Source organism: Crocuta crocuta, unplaced genomic scaffold, assembly GCF_008692635.1.
Source record: "Crocuta crocuta isolate KB4526 unplaced genomic scaffold, BGI_CrCroc_1.0 scaffold131, whole genome shotgun sequence".
In the NCBI taxonomy this organism is placed as follows: Eukaryota; Metazoa; Chordata; class Mammalia; order Carnivora; family Hyaenidae; genus Crocuta; species Crocuta crocuta.
Window position 1 is genome coordinate 13,467,238 of NW_027528977.1, and position 18,406 is coordinate 13,485,643.

Genomic DNA, 18,406 nt, shown 5'->3' on the forward strand with positions numbered 1-18,406 from the left:
AGCACCGGCCAGCGCCGAGCAGGCTCTCCCTGCCTCTCCTCTCGGTGCCTTCCCTTCCTTTGTCCGTCTCTGCACACCAAATGTCTGTCACATTTGGAGTGTGGAGGAACTCAGGCTGCAACCTTCCTCCTGGCTAGAGCTGACATCTGGTCTGATTCTAGAGGATTCCTGGGAGAGAAGCTGGTTGGCCGCCCTGGATCGGTCAGCTGTGGCCATGGGACAGGCAGAGCAGGTGGTGCTTCTCAAGTGGGGGGTCCAAGGACTCTCAGCATCTACCAGAGGGTGTGTTTTTTTCTGTCTTCTGAGAGCAGCCTAAGTTGAGAAAAGTAGCGTCTAGAGGCCTCAGGACAGGGGAGTCCCTCAGAAGACAGGGGTCACTGTGGCCAAGGCCACAACTAACACCATCCATGAACATATGGGCTTCTTCATCCTTTGTGAGGTACCTTGTGCAAGGTCAGACTGACCTAGGACTCTCTGGAACAGTCTGCAATCCTTGGTAGAGGAGGGAAAGGCCAGGGTGGGTCAAGCCCTGGCACCAAGCAGGCTCACAGCTATGTGGTGACCCTGCATTTGGGCCAGACACAGAGCTCCTATCCACTGAGGCTGAGGCCCGGGGGTGAGAGTAGGAGGGGGCAGAGCCCTGACTCATCTGACAGCTAAGAAATGTGTGCCCCAGCTCAAGTGAGCAGGGCCTGTGTGCCCAGGCCCTAGAGAGCCCAGTCCCTCTGACCCCCACGGGGCCTAGAGAAGACAGAAGAGGCAGGGCCCTGGAGGGGGTGGAGAGATGGGAGCTGGTGGGTGGGTCGTGGGAGGCGCATCTGTAGGGGCAGTGAGCAGAGACAACGTCTCCCTGAGATTTACATCCCTGTGTTTAGCTCATAGTGTTGATGGTAACGGTAGCTTCTCAACACGGACCATTTACTGCGTGCAGGCACCATGCTGGGCACGCTGGGCACAGTCTCGTGTAATCATCACCCCAACACCGAGGTTGAAACTATTAGGATCCTCAATTTTTACAGAGAGGAAGCTGAGTCACAGAGAGTTTCAACCACTTTCCCAAGGCCATGCAGTCGTCGAGATGAAAGCAGAGGTGAATCATGGCCGCCTTAACTCCTGAGTTCCACAGCCTCCTGGCAGGCTCTCAAAAACAGAAGAAGGAGCACACATCTTCCCACAGGCCCACAGTTCAGCTGTGGTCCAGCTGCCGGGGTGGAGGCACGACTCCCTGGTGCAGCAAAGCCGTCAGGGTTTGAGGTCACCTGGACCAGAGTCCTCATTTTGAACTTGAGAGCTTGTGACCTCAGGCAGGCCTCTGCCCTTGTGCGCCTCCATTCCTGGCTAGGTAAATGTGAGATGTGTTAGCCGAGCCTGCAGGCCCCTGGGAATTTGGGAGACACCGCGGCTTGGCCGTCTGCCCAGCTCTACCCCAAACCCCCGGTCATGGTGTACCCCCACCCCACAGCCCTCCCCTCCACCAGTTCGTCTCTGTACTGACTTAGAGGAAGTGAGGAAACCCAGCACTTCTGGTCCTGGTGATGCTGAGCTTGGTGGGAACCCGAGCCTGGGGAGTCTGGGCTTTGTAAATCACGCAGGCCTGGCTGCTAAGATTGAGTAAGAAGGGGTTTCCGTGGTGGCTAATTCCAGCTGAAGGCCTCCCATGAGGGAGCAGGAGGAAACCCTTGGGGCCCCTCAGACGCCATTGTGGTCTATGCTTCCTCATTCCCAGGAAGAAGCCTCAGCTGCTCCCGGGGACTCTCTGCTCCAGACAGACAGGCCGGTGGAAGGGGGTGTGAAGCAGGGCACAGGGCAGAGAGGATAGAGGGGCCATCTGAGAGGCACAGCTGGACTGGGCAGACCTCAGGTCTGCCTTGGACAGGCATTGCAACCTGTGACGTGACTACCTGGCATCTCGCTTTCTTTCTAGTTTTTTCATGAAGTGTAGGTTTTTCCACTGTGCTCAGTGCTGGGCATACAACACTCAGGGAACAAGACAGACCCTGTCCCACCTCTCAAGAGACTTAGAACCTAGTGGGAAGGCAGACACCTAGCAGTTGCAGTAAAGCTTAATTGATTTTGTGATGGGGAAACAGGTGCCAAAGGAGGCAGGCAGCAGGAGACCCAACTGAATACTGGTGGGACAGGAGCAGTCAGAGAGGGCTTTCTGGAAGAAGTAGCATTTGAACTATGCCCTGTTAGTAGATTTCTAGAATATCCCACACTCTGAATTTGTCTGATTGTTTCCTCGTGGTGTCATTTAGCTTGTTCCTCATCCTCTTTTATTTTCCGCAAATTGGAAATTGGGCCGAGAGGCTTGAGATTCAAGTTAAACATTTGGGCAGCCGTATTTGACAGAAGATTTTGTGTTTTCCATGTTGCATCGCCTTGGGGCCGCACAGGGCCTGCTGTGTCTTTCTTGGTGATGCTGGGTTTGGGCATGGCTCCGGTTTGACTACCAGATCTCCCCTAAAAAGGTATGTTTTTCCCTTTGCTGGGAGAGTAATCTGGAGAGTGATGCTTTCACACCGTCTGACCATACTAATCCGCAAGCCATTTACCCGGCGGTTCCGCATCCTTCCGGGGTGGCTGTGCCATCTTGCTTTCCTACCGATGTGTGAGAGCCCTGGTGACCACACACTGTTGTCAGCACGTGTTTTTGTCAGTAATTTTTATTCTGGCCATTCTGACAGATATGCGGTGATATCTCATCATGGTCTCAGCGTGCCTTCCTCTGATGGCTAACGATGTTGAACATCTTCTCACGTATGTCTTTGCATCCACATATCATCTCTGGTGAAGGGTCTGTTCACACCCTTTGTCCATCTTGTGATCACGTTGGTTGTTTCCTTACTGTTAAGGTTTGAAAGTTTTTTTAAAAAAAATATGTTCTGGATACAAATCCTTTCTCGGCTATGCAGCACATGTTTTGAAGGCTGTACTGGGGAGAACATTTCAGTGTCATTTCCAGGAGAACATAGTATGGACTATATAAATCTGATTTTGTTAAAAATTATGGTTTTAGGGGTACCTGGGTGGCTCAGTCGGTTAAGTGTCTGATTTCCGCTCAGGTCGTGATCTCATGGCTCGTGGGTTCCAGCCCCGCACTGGGCTCTGTCCTGATAGCTTGGAACCTGGAGCCTGTTTCAGATTCTGTGTCTCCCTCTCTCTCTGCCCCTCCCCCCTCACACACTCTGGGTGTGTGTGTGTCTCAAGGATAAATAAACATTAAAAACATTTTAATTTTTTTAAAGTGTGATAAAATATATATAACATACATTTTACCATTTCAACCATTTTAAGTGTCCCGTTCAGTGGCATTAAGTACATTCTCATTATTGTGCAATCGTCACCATTGTCCGTCTCCAGAACTTTTATGTTTTCATTAACACCATTAAACACTAACTCCTCATTCCCCCACCCCGTCCCCTGGCGACCACTGCTCTACTGTCTGTTTCTATGACTATGACTATTTTAGGGACCTCACATAAGTGGAATTGTATAGTATTCGTCTTTTTGTGGCTGGCTTATTCCACTTAGCATAATGCCTTCAGGGATCATCCATGTTATAGCGTGTGTCAGAGTGCCCTTCCTTTTTTAAGGCTAAAAGTCAAGATTAGATGTGTTAGGATTGCTTTGGTTACAAGTAATAGAAACTTAAAACTGGCTTAAACAAGAAAAGAAAGGTTTTGGCTTGTGTCCATGAAATGGCCAGGATGCTGCTGGATCTGGGGGTTCCGATGATGTCACAGGGCTCAAGCCCTTTCTCTCCCTCTTGGCTACTTGCTTCTGGGTGGAGGTGCTTTCCACCCGGTTCTCCCAGCTAGCCGTCACTGTAGGGAAAAGGGGCCCTTTCCCAATCGTGCCATCAAAAGCCCCAGAATTGAGTCTCATCCGACTGGCTTGGGTCACGTGCCCATCCCTGAAGCACTGTGGCCGGGGATAGGCAACAGTCTGGTTGGCCAGGCCTGGGACACACCCCCATTCCCTAGCACAGAGACTAAGGGCACTAGAGGAGTAGTCCTCCAAGGGAAATCAGGTGCTTTTACCAAGAGGAGTAAGGGAATACCAAATAGGCAGTAATGTTGGACAGCTGCTTTGCAGGGAGAACTAAGTGTGCCCATCCCTTGTGTGCCAGGCACCGGGCAAGGCCCCATGTGCACCAGTGATTGCACTGAATCCTCAAGGGAAATTAGAGAGAAGGACACTGTGGCCACAGAGGTTGGGTCCAGTGAGTCTCACCCAGCGGCACGGCTGGTGTTAGAATCCAGTGAGTGTGCCCTTTCACTCGCCCCCAAACCCTGGGCAAGACCAAAGCCCTGCATCAGGGCGATTCTCACTAAACGTTAGATTTGTGCCTAAAAATGCAGACATCATATTGCATTCAGGGGTTGGTTCCAATAAGCCAATTAGGCGTGCCACAGAGTCCTTGTACCATATGTACAGAACTTTAAAAACTATAAACAAGAGATCAGAAATGAATTGTGTAAGCAGAATTTTTTTTCCATTTATGGGAATGCCTTTTTTTAATTGGTTTTAAGAAAACAATTGAAACATTGATGTTCAATTGAAAGGTTGATGATCAACCTTTTTTCCCCTTTTTTAAAATTTATTTGACTAGCTTTATTTTGAGACTCACTTTATCTTTTTTTAACATTTATTCATTTTTGAGAGACAGGGTATGAGTGGGGCAGGGGTAGAGAGAAAGGGAGACACAGAATCCTAATTGGGCTCCAGGCTCTGAGCTGTCAGCATAGAGTCCAACATGGGGCTCGAACTCATGGACCATGAGATCATGACCTGAGCTGAAGTCGGATGCTTATCTGACTGAGGCACCCAGGTTCCCCCTTTCCCTTGTTTTTTAATCCACATTAGTATTGCTCTTGACAGATAGATATCCAGACTTTGCTTAAGCATCCCTTCTTTGCTTAAAATCCCTTCTCCTCCCTGTGGCCTGCAAGCCCCTCAGAATGCCGCTGGTGCCGCCTCCCAGCCCCAGCCTCCTTCCTCCCCTGGGGCTGCTTCCACAACGGCCTTGCTGCACCTCAGACATGTCCTCACTTCTCTGGCCTCCGCATCATTATTCATCCTTTTCTTTCTGCCTGGAGTACTCTTTCCTTAGCTCTTCTCCTGTCCATTTCCTGTCCCTCCGGGGTCCGTTCAAAGCCCACTTCCTCCAATAGGCCTTCCCTTCCGAGGACCCTCATCCATCCCAGCTCCCCCATCATGCACTCACAGCAGGCTCTGGGGCCCTTCCTAAGCACTGACTGGAACTTACGATTACATACATACCTGCTTGTCTTGCTGGCCTATTGCCCGTGTTTCCACTTCCCAAGGGCGAGGTCTAGGCCTCTCTTGCGCCTCACTGTGTCCCAGCACCCAGCTGAGTGCCTAGCACACAAGAGGTGCTTAATACATGTTGTAGAGTGAATGACTGAATGACAAATGGGAGCCATTCAGAATCCCTATGCTGGAGTCTTGATGAACAGAATTGATGTCTTTTAAATAAAACTGACAACTATCTGGGTGGCTTTGGAGACACGGTTCCTTTTTGTCAGAAAATCGCCTTTCCGAGGTGACTCCTAAAGGATGCCTTGACCTGTTCTTTGGCCCCATGAGGCCCCCAGGACCAGGAAGCACAAACAAGGGAGGGGGGTGGGCCCAGATGCCCAAATCCCTGATGTTGAAATAGCCTGTTTTTATAAACAGGGATGGGATGGCCACTGGGGAATCAGCATGCAGGGTACTAAGATTTCTTGAACTTTTCCTTTCTGCCAGGCAAGGAACTCAGAGCCTTGCCTCTTATACTCCTCATAACAATGTGTGAGACGGGCGTGTGAGATGGGCTTTCTGACCCCACTTTACAGTTAAGTATGCTATGGCCCCAAGGGTTAGGAAATTGTGTGAGCCTAGAACCCACGTTTCTTCTCTCTGTCCTGCTTCTTTGAAAGAAGATCCATGCTGGATTTGGAGAGGCCATTTGTGGTGGACTTAGCTTGACACTACTCAAGGCACTTCCCACCTTGTCCTGGATTATCTTTCCATTATTCATCTCTTCTACCTAGAAGTCCCTGGTGTTCACCCTGGTCCCTGCCTCCAGCCCCCCATAGTTGCTCCCCGGGTTCCATTTTGAATGAAAGTGTCCTTGTAAAGTTTCCGTGTCCTTCAAAGTGTACCGTGATGACTCCGGGCTTCAGAGAGCTCTCTCCTACCTCCCATCGTCCATCAATCAGGACTAGACTCCATGTGTCAAAAACTCAAACTGGCTTCAAAAATAATTCTAGAGGGGCGCCTGGGTGGCTTAGTCGGTTAAGCGTCCGACTTTCACTTAGGTCATGATCTCACAGTTCGTGGGTTCGAGCCCCGCGTCGGGCTCTTTGCTGACTGCCAGCTCAGAGCCTGGAGCCTGTTTCAGTCTGTGACTCCCTCTCTCTCTGACCCTCCCCTTCTCACGCTGTCTCTCTCTCTCTCTCTCTCTCTCCTAGAAATAAATAAAACATTTAAAAAAATAATAATTCGAGAGGGCACCTTTGGCCCAGGGTGTACTGGCTTAGGAAACTTGACAGACCAGGAGTCGACTGAGGTTCAGGCAGAGCCGGACCTAAGGGTCCGACGGTGTTACCAGGAATCTGCTGATGTCGGCGTCCTTCTGAGCCGTGATGAGATGGCCCACAGGAGGTCCAGGAGCACTGCCTCGTAGCCTAACAACCTCAAAGAAAAGACGGCTTGTCTCTCTTGAGGGTTGGAGCCGAGGAGCTGACCTTTGTGGCTCTGATTGGCCCAGCCCTGGTCACGTGCTCATTTCTCAACCAATCGCCGTGGATAGTGAATGGCACCCACCTCCGTATCTAAGGCGCGGTGTTGAGGTGGGGAAGGAGGCTCCCAGGAGAAAAGTCAAAATGCTTTGGTTGAAAGGAAAGGTAACCAGTACTGGTGTGCGCTGCCCACCAGCTATTTTCATGTGCGTATGTGTTGTCTCTCCAGCCGCTCCCCAGCTCACGGCCGCTCTCAAAGCCGAGCGCCTCCAGTTCACACAGCATTTCAGCGTTTCCAAAGAGCTTTCACATCTATACTTTTTAACTGTCACAGCCACCCTGTGGCCGCAGGTAATGTGTGCAGGTCAGGACCAGGTTATGACTGCGCTGATTTCTTATCCCTTGAGTGTCCAGGAGGTGTCAGGGCCACGATATTCCGCCTCTGACCAGCTGCCGCCCCAGATTGCCCAAATTTGTCATCATATGTTATTTTCTGTGTGTGCCGTGACTCATGACAAAGGTGGGAAACGGGGCCCTGTGGTTGCACCCCCATCATCAATCTCGTGAGATCCTCACACTGTCACGCTAAGCAGATGCCATCAGACCAATTCACTGATGAAGAAACGCACGTGGAGGGAGAAAAGGAGTTGGCCGGGGCCCCCCATTTGATGGAAGTGGCCATGATGGCTTAGCTTATGAAAAGAAAAAATACCAGAGCACTAAGAGCCGCAGGTCTCGGTGACTTCGGACAAAAGGCAAAGTTTTAAGAACGACTGGAAAAATAGCCAACCCCGTGGCTCTGTGGATTGAGTGGAAAGCAAGAGACCTCTACAGGGCTGAAAATAACACTATCTCCCAAGATGAGCAGGGTGCTAGTGTTTTCCATTCTTGATTTTTACTTTATCCTGTGTATAACTCTCAGATGTGGGAGTTATACCCATTCTACTGAGGAGGGAGCTGAGGCCCAGAGAAAGCAAATAACTCGTCCAAAGCCATACACAGCATGGTCAGCAGCAGAGCTAAGATTCAAACCCAGGTCTTTCTGACTCAATCTTGTGCTTTACTCCAGAGTCCTAGAGATGGAAGAGCTCCCCACCCCGACTTTTTTCTTTAATTTAAATCCAAGTTAGTTAACATATAGAGTAATAACAACTTCAGGAATAGAATTTAGTGATTCATCACTCACATATAACACCCAGTGCTCATCCCAACAAGTCCCCTCCTTAATGCCCCTCATCTCTTTAGCCCATCCCCCCACCTGACACCCCACCAGCCACCCTCAGTTTGTTCTTTGTATTTAAGAGTCTCTTATGGTTTGTCTCCCTCTCTGCTTTTTATATTATTTTTGCTTCCCTTCCCTTATGTTCATCTGTTTTATATCTTAAATTCCACATAAGAGTGAAATCATATGGTATTTATCTTTTTGTGACTGACTTATTTCACTTAGCATAGTACACTCTAGTTCCATCCACGTTGTTGCAAGTGGCAAGATTTCATTCTCTTTGATCACTGAGTAATACTCCATTGTGTGTGTGTGTGTTTGTATACACACATACACACACACACACACACACACACACACCCCGTCTTCTTCATCCATTCAGCCATCAGTGGATATTTGGGCTCTGTCTGTACTTTGGCTCTTATCGATAGTGCTGCTGTAAACATTTGGGTGCACGTGCTCCTTTGAATCAGCACTCCTATATCCTTTGGGTGAATACCTAGTGGTGCCATTGCTGGGTCACAGAGTAGTTCTATTTTCAATCTTTTGAGGAACCTCCATACTGTTTTCCAGAGCGACTGCACCAGTTTGCATTCCCACCAGCAGTGTAAAAGGGTTCGCTTTCTCCATGTCCTGGCCAACGTCTCTTGTCGCCTGAGTTGTTCATTTTAGCCATTCTGACAGGTGTGAGGTGGTATCTCATTGTGGTTTTGATTTGTATTTCCCTGATGAGGAGGGACGCTGAGCATCGTTTCATGTATCTGTTGGCCATCTGGATGTTGGAAGAGCTCCCTTGGTGTTAACGGCCATCTCCTCTGTACCCCTCTGCAGGTCTATATCATCCGGGTTACATGGTCCAGCGGCTCCACGGAGGCCATTTACCGGCGCTACAGCAAGTTCTTTGACCTCCAGGTAAGGATTTGGAGTCTCCGATGTGCTGCAGCATCGGAAAAGTTTTCCATTTTGACTTCAGAGTCTTGACCCTCACCCACAGTGGACACACCGTGTTCTTGTTTTATTTCCTAGACATAAAAATGATGTCCAGTGTGCTCCCTTGAGCAGCACAGGTACTGATGTCAGAATGATATAGAAATTAACATGGTCCCTGTATAAGAATGACATGCAAATCTGTGGAGCATATGTTTGACTACCCCAGGGGGAAAAAACCTTCCTGGCTTCAGGCACAGCTTGACCCAGGGTTTTTACGGCACCACCTCACCCACCTCCTTCCTCTCATCCTGCATTCCTGCCTTCAGCAGCATTGGCTTTATCCTCAGAACCTGTGTGGTTACAGAATGCTCTGGGCTCCTACTCAGCAGGAAGGAGTGAAAGGTCACTTCCCAGAAGTCCCAGCAAACACAGTGTCCTGCACACCATCCCATCTCTTGACCTCACGTGTTCTCTTAGAAACCTGGGCGATATTAACCATAGACATCCTCGGTTGTATGAACCTAATCCATCCGAGAAATATTGAATAAAGAATTTTCAGAACCTGTATTTCGTGATTTTAAAGGGAGAGGAGATGATAATGTGCTTCTCACTGGTCTCCCCAGTATCCCTAAAAGAATCTCAAATGCCTACATAACAGACTGCCAAGAGTCATTGTGTAATGTAAACCAACGAAGACTCCTGTTATCTAATTATTAACACGCAGTGAACTCGTTAGTGGTGTTTCATGTTGACAAAATGCAACACAATCAAACAGTACCGTATGTAAATTATATTTTTCTAATGGTCTACAGCAAACACGGATGTGCACAAAGGGACTGTATGTTGAGGATGCTAAGATACTGTCTAAAATAGACTTGGCAGGAGGGGTGTGGGGGCCAGGAAAGGACTGAACCCTGGGGGAAGGGAAAGGAAGTGACACCCAAGACCTTTGAACGCAATGAGCAGGGACTACAGTCCTGTCTGAGAAGGACTGAGGTCCACACCCTCCTAGCCAGGTGCAGGGACTATTTAGGCAGATCTGTCACAGCAGGTCTTCAGTTTAGAGATTGACTATGGGGTAAACACTTTGGCAAGTTGCTAGACTGACTTCTTATACACAGGGTGTCTTTGTAGGGAAGACTGCCTGTATTTTGCTTCCCGAGGCCTCTTGCTTGGCTGACACTTCCAAAAAGGATGGAGGATAAGAGGGGACAGAGAACGGCGACGATCAGGATGGCTGTCCTGGGGATTATGGACATCCACAGAGCAAACGGCCCCCGGCAGCTTAGGCAGGAAGAGAGGAGTGGGGTAGATTTATGGGAGGAAGCAGGTGTGCCCCACGGAGCCCAGAGCAGGAAATGAAGCCGGCCTCACAGGGCCCCGGGACCAGCACCTGAATGACCCTCTGAGGCCCAGCAGCTCGCCAGCTGTCTGTCACTGTGGCCCCCGGGTCTCCCATCAAGCCTACTTTGTTCAGCTGCTAGCCTGTCTGGACCAGCTTCCTCCCGTAGCCCATCGGCCACATCCCCCAGACAGCACCTCAGTGCCCCCTGGTGTCAACCCTCTGGGATTTCTAGGTGCCGAGTCCAGTTTCCAGGAGAGAGAGAATCTGATTGTCCCGAGGGTCCCGAGTGCACGTCCAAGCCTATCCGCTGTGGCCAGAGGGATTGGGGTGTTGGCTCCAGCATCAGCTGGAGGCAGAGGCTGGATGACGACGGGGGTGAGGGGTCCATTGGAAATGGAAATGTCCATTGCTGCTCTTTTGCAGCCGGGCGGCGCACCCATGGCTTTAGACCTTGACTCCCGGGATTAGAGAGACTGGGTTTAAGTCTCAGATTCGTCCTTCCGGTCTCAGCTTGGTATCACCTCTGTATGTTTCTGAGACTCAGTCTCCCCATCTGCTTGATAAAGAATGACAGCACTTTCCTCGTGCATTCATGGTGACGGTTAATGGGGCTGTGCCTCGCTCAGTAAGCACATCAGCTGCCATTAGCTGTCCCTCTGTTCAGATGGGACTTGCCCGAGGTGACCTCATTTGGGAATGCCTGAGCCAGAGCGTGATCACGAGTCTCCCTGGCCCCAAGCCTGTACTCCCTCCGCTCTCCTGTTCTGACTCAACTTTCTTATTTCCACCAGAACTTAAAAGTGAGGTTTTCTTCCCCACTCAGCATAATTGGCAATAATTGGGGGTTTGGTAAAACGTAAATAGCTGCCTCGGACTCCCCTCCCTGTTGGTCCGGAGGCTGTAGTTCAGCCGGCCTTAAAGAGGCCCAGATGGGTGGCTGGAGCCCGGAAGTCCTGGAATTCCAGAGGGCCCTGCTGTCCTAGAAACGGCCTACCACCCACCCCCCAAATCCCGGAGGAGGAAGCTGGAAGAGGGAAGGACAGGACCCCACCAACCAAAGTCAGCTGTTCCCAAAGACCAGGCAAGGAGGCCATCCCATGTGGGGCCGTGACACCCTAAAGTGGGGTGATTGCACGATCCCACCCTCCCCTTCCTCCTGTCTGGCGAGTAGCCTTGGCTTTGTCAAAAGTAACTTGGCACAGAAGAGCATGGGGAGGGCCAAGCTTTCGTGGAGAAACAGCTAGGCCAATGTGGCGTAATGGAAAAAGCAGAGGGCTCGGTCAGGAGACTTGGGGCCCGGCCACCTGTGCTATGAGGCCTGGGGCATGCCTCTTAACCCCTCTGTGCCTGATTGTCCTCACCAATGACAAGTTAATGACAAAAGAAAGAGCTGGCATTTCTGGAAAATGGGCTGCCAAGCATCTAGATATAATGACTCCTTTAATCCTCATACTAAGTTTATTGAATTACATAGATGAAGAATTTTAGGCTCAGAGAGGTTAAGTCATTTGCACAAGGTCACACAGCTAGTGAACGTCAGAACTTAGATTTGAAACCAGGCAGGTGACACCAGATACTGCACTCTTAGCCACTGTGCTGTCTAGTGCTCCTCTCTCTAGTGGCTGCTTCACAGAGTTTATATGGAGTTAAAAGTGATGATGTGTGTCCAGGAGAGCCAGATCTGCAGAGCCAGAAAGCAGATCAGTGGTTGCCAGGAGCTAGGGGGAGGGGGAAAGGGGGAGAGGCTGTTAATGGGTACTGGGTATCTTTTTGGGAGTGATGAAAATGTTCTGGAATTAGATGATGGCCCCGGTAGCACAGCCTTGGGAATATACTAAAAGCCACTGAATTGTACACTTTAAAGGGGTGAAATTTATGGTATATGAAGTTTATCTCAATTGCTTTTCTAAAAAGAGTGATGATGTGTGTGAGCAGTTTCTGGGTTGTCAAGCCCTGAGCAAATGTCAGCTGTTGGGATTATTGATGGGCGTGGGTTGCTGCTAGGAACTGGCATAAAGATCAGAGAAGGAGATGATGCCAGTTTAATAGAGTGGTTAAGATCCTGGGCTTTGATCCAAACACTGCCACTTATTGGCTGTGAGATCTTGTTTTAGTCAGAACTGTTTTAGTTGCAGATGACAGAAACCTACTCGAAATGGATTATTCAAAAAGAGCGTTGATTGGCAAAATGTAACTGAGACATCTAAGGGTGCTTGGCTGCAGGTGTGGCTGGATCCAGGGGCAAAACTGTCGATGAGGACCTGCCTCTCTCCACTTCTTAGCTTTCTTTGTGCCCAAGCAGGGTGGTGGGTAGTACAGTGATGGCCACAGCTCCAAACTCTATCCAACAGGTCAGGTCAGTTCAGTGGCTTCAGGAAAAAGAACGCCCCCAGCGATTTAAGCAAAAGTCTCATTGGTTTATCTGGGGTCACTGGCTGGGTCAATCCGGGCCAGCCTTAGGGACTGGAGTAGAATGCATGTCAACTGACCGAGGAGTAGAAATATTCCCCAGAAGAATCAGACCCCTGCTGCCAGAAAGGGGGACATATCCTGCAGTTGACAGAAAACAGTGTTCCTTCTGGTCTGGGCGAGACATTCAGACGGATGAAATTGTCTCCAGAGAGGCTGCCTGGGATAGAAAGGAGGAGCATGACTCCGGTTCCTTTGTGGGAAGAGACTCACAGTCACCAGCGAGAAGGTCTGTTATGACAATTCGCCTTCCAATGTGATTTCCTGACTCTCTTACGTTTAGAAGAGCCAGACCCAGAGCCTAAACTCTTACGTTTAGAAGAGCCAGTGTGGCTGCCACTCCTAGCTAACATCTGGCCATGTGTCTCATTCACACGAAGGTGCAGGAAATAGAGCTCTGGGCTTGGAACCAGACCCAGCGTCAGGTCTTAGCCTTCTGTCTTCCCAACTGTGTGGCCTCGGGCAGGCCGCTCAGCCTCTCTGAACCTCCCTTTCTGCCCTAGTCTCAGCCCACGTTGGAGAGTCCATCAGAGCGTGACAGAGGGAGCTGGAGGTGGCCAGAATGCCCACAGAGTTGAGGGCAGTGCCCAGAGGAAGTGTGGTTTGGTTGAGGGGCATGGTAACCATATCAGCAATCATGTACTGAAACGCACCAGGTGCCCGTTTTCGGTGCCATCTCATGCAGTCCTGATTTGCAAGCCCGAATCAGCATTGTGTCCACGTCACAGATGGGGAAACTGAAGCTCAGAGAGGCAGAGTCACGTGCCCAGAAACAGCATGGCTAAGATTTTCAAGCCGCGGCACAGCAGAGTCTGAAACCTGTGCTCCTAACCACTGAGCCTCCCTGCCTCCCTGAGGCCCCGTATTGCCTTCATCCATGTCTCTTCAGATATAGATTTGCCTCAGAACTCTGCCTGTGGCTGGCCTTCAAAGGCGCATTTGGCACTCCCTCTAGATGTGGGCTGAGCCTGTCTTGAGGGCTACTCTCAGCGGACCACAAGCCCATCACAAACAGGCCTCGGATGCGTGAGGGGGTCCACTCTACACCGCGCTGTGCGGCCTTTGCTCTTTGAGTTTTCCCACTGGTTCATTTTGTCCCCCAAGTGTTCAGAGAGGGCCCTCTGTCCTGGCCAGGGAGCCCAGGCAGAGCTTACTTCCTGGAGGAGGTGACATCTGACAAGGAGGAAGGAGTTGTCCTTGCTGCAGGACGGGGGAGGGCTGTCCACAAAGAGGAAACACGTGTGCTGAGGTGTAGAGGCGTGAGGAAGCAGGACTTCTAGCTGGGCCTCCTGTAGAATTCCAGTGGCGAGGGACACAGAGCCAGCTGGGTCACTCTGCCCAGCAGGGAGCTTTTGGGAGAGGTGCCATCACACATGTGCCACACGCAAGAACCCTCTGTCCATGGGGACCCAGAGAGGGCCGCTCCTAGACACGGGCTTTCACAGGGAGCTGCTCCCTGGATGCAGCACACATCAGAGCTGAAGGCTACTTGGAGGCAGCCTCTGGGTCTACGCCTTCGTTTCTCCCCAGAGGAAGGAGCTTAGACCCCGAGATGGGAGAGGCTGTCCCAAGTCACACAACAAAGTCATTTGTTCCCATTGTGACTGAGACAGGACTGGCTGCCCTCCTTCTGAGAGTTTAACAGCCCCAGGTGCACTTCTGAGCTTTGGGGACTGTCTGCCCAGAAGCCCCCACGCTCCACCCCAGAGGCCAAAGGGAAGGGAGTGTTTTTCTGGTCTTTTCGGGGGGTCAGGTAAAGGGGTGGCAGAACCGAAGAGTTCCCAGCCTTGCCCAGCCGGGGAAGGCTTCCCAGCAAAGTCCCAGCCAACAGCTGGCCCAGGAGCCCGCCAGCCATTATTTGTCAAATGCTGCCTTGGCCTGGTGTTCAGATGCACTCCTTCCCACAGACATCACCTTCTGAAATTGCAGCGTGCCTCCTGCAGGCTGCACATGCTTAATAGAGTCTCTCTCGGGGCACCTGGGGGGCTCAGTCGGTTGGGTGTCTGACTTCGGCTCAGGTCATGATCTCGTAGAATCTTTCTCCCTTCCAGTCTGAAGAGCTCTTCCCATCTCGGCGGTGTGTGGCTTAGACAGTACCGTAGTTGCCCTTTTCCACACAGTTAGCAGTTCTGCATTTCTAAAGTAGAAGGAGGCAAGGCTGTGTTGGTCAGCCGTCTCAGTCCCGGTCCAGGTCCTGTTGCTGCCACCTGGAGCATATAATTTCCCTTCTCCTGGACAAGGGCTGGCCAAACCAGAGAACCCCCTTTTTACTCATTCGTTCATTCATTCATTCATCCCTCCCCTCTTTTCACTGTTGTATGCCAGGTACCTAGCACAGCCCAGTGGAGTGGGGAGAAGGGGGAGGGCAGGCCAAAGGGTGGGCAGACCGGTACGGAAGTCAGCTGAGGGACGGGAGGCAGGCCCCACGTGTCCATCGGGACGCCAGAGCATGCTTACATCTAGACCAGCTGCTCGAGGGGACAGAATCCCCAAAGACAACGAGCCATGGCACCCAGGCCCAGGCAGGCTGCGTCCTGCTGTGAGGACCACGTGGCTCCCGGCCAGCCAGCAACTGCACAGGACGGTCTCCGTGGCCTCCTCCGGCTCTTCTAGGTTGTGAGGCTTTGTGATATCGAGGGAGGAAAGCCCTCCAAGGCCAGTCTGCCATTAACACAAACCACGTGTGGCCCTCCACACCAGCCTCCATGCTGTTTTCCTTGGATGCCGCATCTCCTTTCTCTCTACCACAAGCTGATGTCTCGAAAACTGCTGACAGAGGGTTCTCTCATCCCCCTTGGAGGCCTGCAGTGTAGCCACTTGACGTGGCTCCCTGTCCCTCCCCGCCCCTCAGACTGACTCACTTTCCTCCTTGGTTTCCAGCCCTCCTCACCCTGATCACCACTCCCTTGTATTACCCGGGGGGGAGGGGCATGGATTTTCTAGTTCCCGAGGATAGCCGTCCACAGGGGCACTTGGCCTGGCATGCTTCTGGTCCTGCTGCTGCAGACAGCCTGGGTCTGGGGGTCCCCACAGAGCGTCTGGAATGGGGCCAGGGGGTGAGAGAAGCCTGTAAACCTGGACACACTAAGACCAAAAGCAAAATAGCTCCCGCCTCCGATCGTCTGTCCTTGCAAATAGTCGTAGACTGTAGTTGCCATTGACAGGGTGGTAAAGTGAAATAAACCTGGATATGGCTATATCCGTATATATATGGAGGATGGGTGTTCTAGACCAGCCCTGCACTGTCCACTGTGATGGCACGAGTCATGTGAGACTATTTAAATTAATAAGAATTAAATTAAATTAAAAGTTCAAGGGCGCCTGGGTGGCTTAGTCAGTTAAGCGTCCGACTTTCGCTTAGGTCATGATCTCGCAGTTCGTGGGTTCGAGCCCTGCGTTGGGCTCTGTGCTGACTGCCAGCTCAGAGCCTGGAGCCTGTTTCAGAGTCTGTATCTCCCTCTCTCTCTGACCCTCCCCTGCTCACGCTGTCTCAATCTCTCTCTCCTAGAAATAAATAAAAAAATATTTTTTAAAAAAATTAAATTAAAAGTGCAATTCTTCAGTCTCCAGAGCCGCATTGCAAGTGCTCAATCTTAGAGCTCAGCCTAGGGCTTAGCGGTGACCATAAAGGTCTAGGCAAATACAGAACCTTTCCATTGTTCCAGAGAGTTCTGTTGGACAACCCGGCTCTGGCTGGGAGGGGCCGTGGATAGTCTGAGGAGTTTCGCTAACTTTAAAACACAACCTTGTGATGGAACGTTATTCAGCTTTAAAAAGGAAGGAAATTCTGGGGTGCCTGGGTGGCTTAGTCAGTTAAGCATCCGACTTTGGCTGAGGTCATGATCTCACAGTTTGTGCATTTAAGCCTCATATTGTGTATTCTGCTGTCAGCCCAGAGTCTGCTTCAGATCCTCCGTTCCCCACTCCCTCTGCCCCTCCCCCGCTCACACACTCGCACACTCAAGTGCTCTCTCTCTCTCTCTCTCTCTCAAAAACAAACATTAAAAAAAAAAAGAAGGGGCACCTGGGTGGCCCAGTCGATTAAGCATCTGATTTTGGCTCAGGTCCTGATTTCATGGCTCGTGAGTTCAAGCCCCGTGTCAGGCTCTGTGCTGACAGCTTGGAGCCCGGAGCCTGCTTCAGATTCTGTCTCCCTCTCTGCCCCTCTGCTGCTCGCTCACTCTCTCTCTCTCTCTCTCTCTCTCTCCCTCTCAGATATAAATAAACATTAAAAAAAAGAAAAGAAAAAGGAAATTCTAACACCTGCTACAACATGGATGAACCTCGAAGACATGATGCTGAGTAAAATAAGCCAGACACAAAATTCTTTATGGTTCCGTTCTCTGCAGTACCTAGAATAGGTAGATCTATCTGGATAGAAAGTGGAGGGGTGGGTGCCAGGGGCTAGGGTAGCAGAATAGGGAGCTGGTGTTTAATGAGGATAGAGTTTTAGTTCAGGAGGATGAAGAAATTCTGGAGCTGGCTCGTGGTAATGGCTGCACAGCAGTGCGCATGTGCTTAATGCCACTTAATTGTATGTTTAAAATGGTCAAAACGGTCTCTGTTAAGTGTATTTTACACAGTTTTTAAAAACACGCAGCCTTGGGGCACCTGGGTGGCTCAGTCAGTTGGGCGTCCGACTCTTGATTTCAGCTCAGGTCATGATCTCATGATTCATGAGCTTGAGCCCCACACTGGGCTCCACTCTGGTGGTGCAGAGCCTGCTTGGGGTTCTCTCTCCCTCTCTCTGCCTCTTCCCTGTTCATGCTGTCTCTCTCTAAATAAATACAACTTTAAAAAATTTAAAGAAGAACACAGCCTCGCAAACTACTAATTATTCCCAGAGAACTTTCAGAATAACGTATTCTTTATGGACAGAGAGCAAGGACAGAGGATATATTGTCAAGCACTCTGTGTCCCCAAAGGGCTCACATTCAACATTCATGTCCATAAGGACCCTGACAGGCAGGCTGTGGGCCTCATTCTGCAGATGGTGAATCAGGCTCCCTGGGTGAGGAGTCTGGCCACTGACACACAGCTGACGTGAGGAGACATCAGGATTTAACTCCAGGGCCGTCTGGTCCCTGGAGGTAATATTTGTGGTTATGCTTTGCGGCATCAACCCCAGCTCTGCTGCCTCAAATTCATAAATAACACTTGGGGAGACACATCAGTTCTTTGGGCCATGCTTGTCTGGTTAAAAAAAAAAGCAAGCCAAGACAAAGGACAAGAGAGTAGCTTCCGGAGCAGACTGTTAAAGACCGTAGGAAGCACCGGGGGAAGCCTTTTTAGCTGGTGTGCACATTCCGACAGGGGTCAGGAGGAAGCCGGGAGAATGGAGACCAGGCATAAGAGGGTGGATGGATTACCGGTGCAGACCCTTTTTGTCCCCCCTCCAAGTTCCCTGTAATGGTGTTTCAGCATTGTCTTAACAAATATAATTGAGAAGGACAAAAAAAGATGGTGTCGGGCAAAACCTATAATCGCTGAAAGACTCCGCAGCTGGGACCGATCAATCACCCCGCTTCTCAGAAGAAAACATGTTCACCTGTGCACAGAATATTATAGTCACTTCACCTCAGGCTGATTTTTCACATTTGCACAATGTTCCAGAGCCACTTCTGTGAGTGATCTTAGGGAAAGAGAATGGGATTTACATTAGGATACTTGAACTGGCTGGACCACCACTCA

The 18,406-nt window shown here is 50.6% G+C and overlaps 1 protein-coding gene across 1 annotated transcript in view; it reads left to right on the forward strand.

Annotated features, from left to right (window-relative positions):
- The first annotated feature begins 6,870 nt into the window (after positions 1 to 6,870).
- SH3PXD2B (SH3 and PX domains 2B) overlaps positions 6,871 to 18,406 on the forward strand; it is a 71,252-nt gene continuing 59,716 nt past the window's right edge. The window contains exons 1-2 of the mRNA XM_077757317.1: positions 6,871 to 6,914; positions 8,803 to 8,883. Coding sequence (XP_077613443.1) covers positions 6,894 to 6,914; positions 8,803 to 8,883 — 102 coding nt within the window. The 5' untranslated portion in view covers positions 6,871 to 6,893. The remainder of the gene's footprint in view (positions 6,915 to 8,802; positions 8,884 to 18,406) is intronic.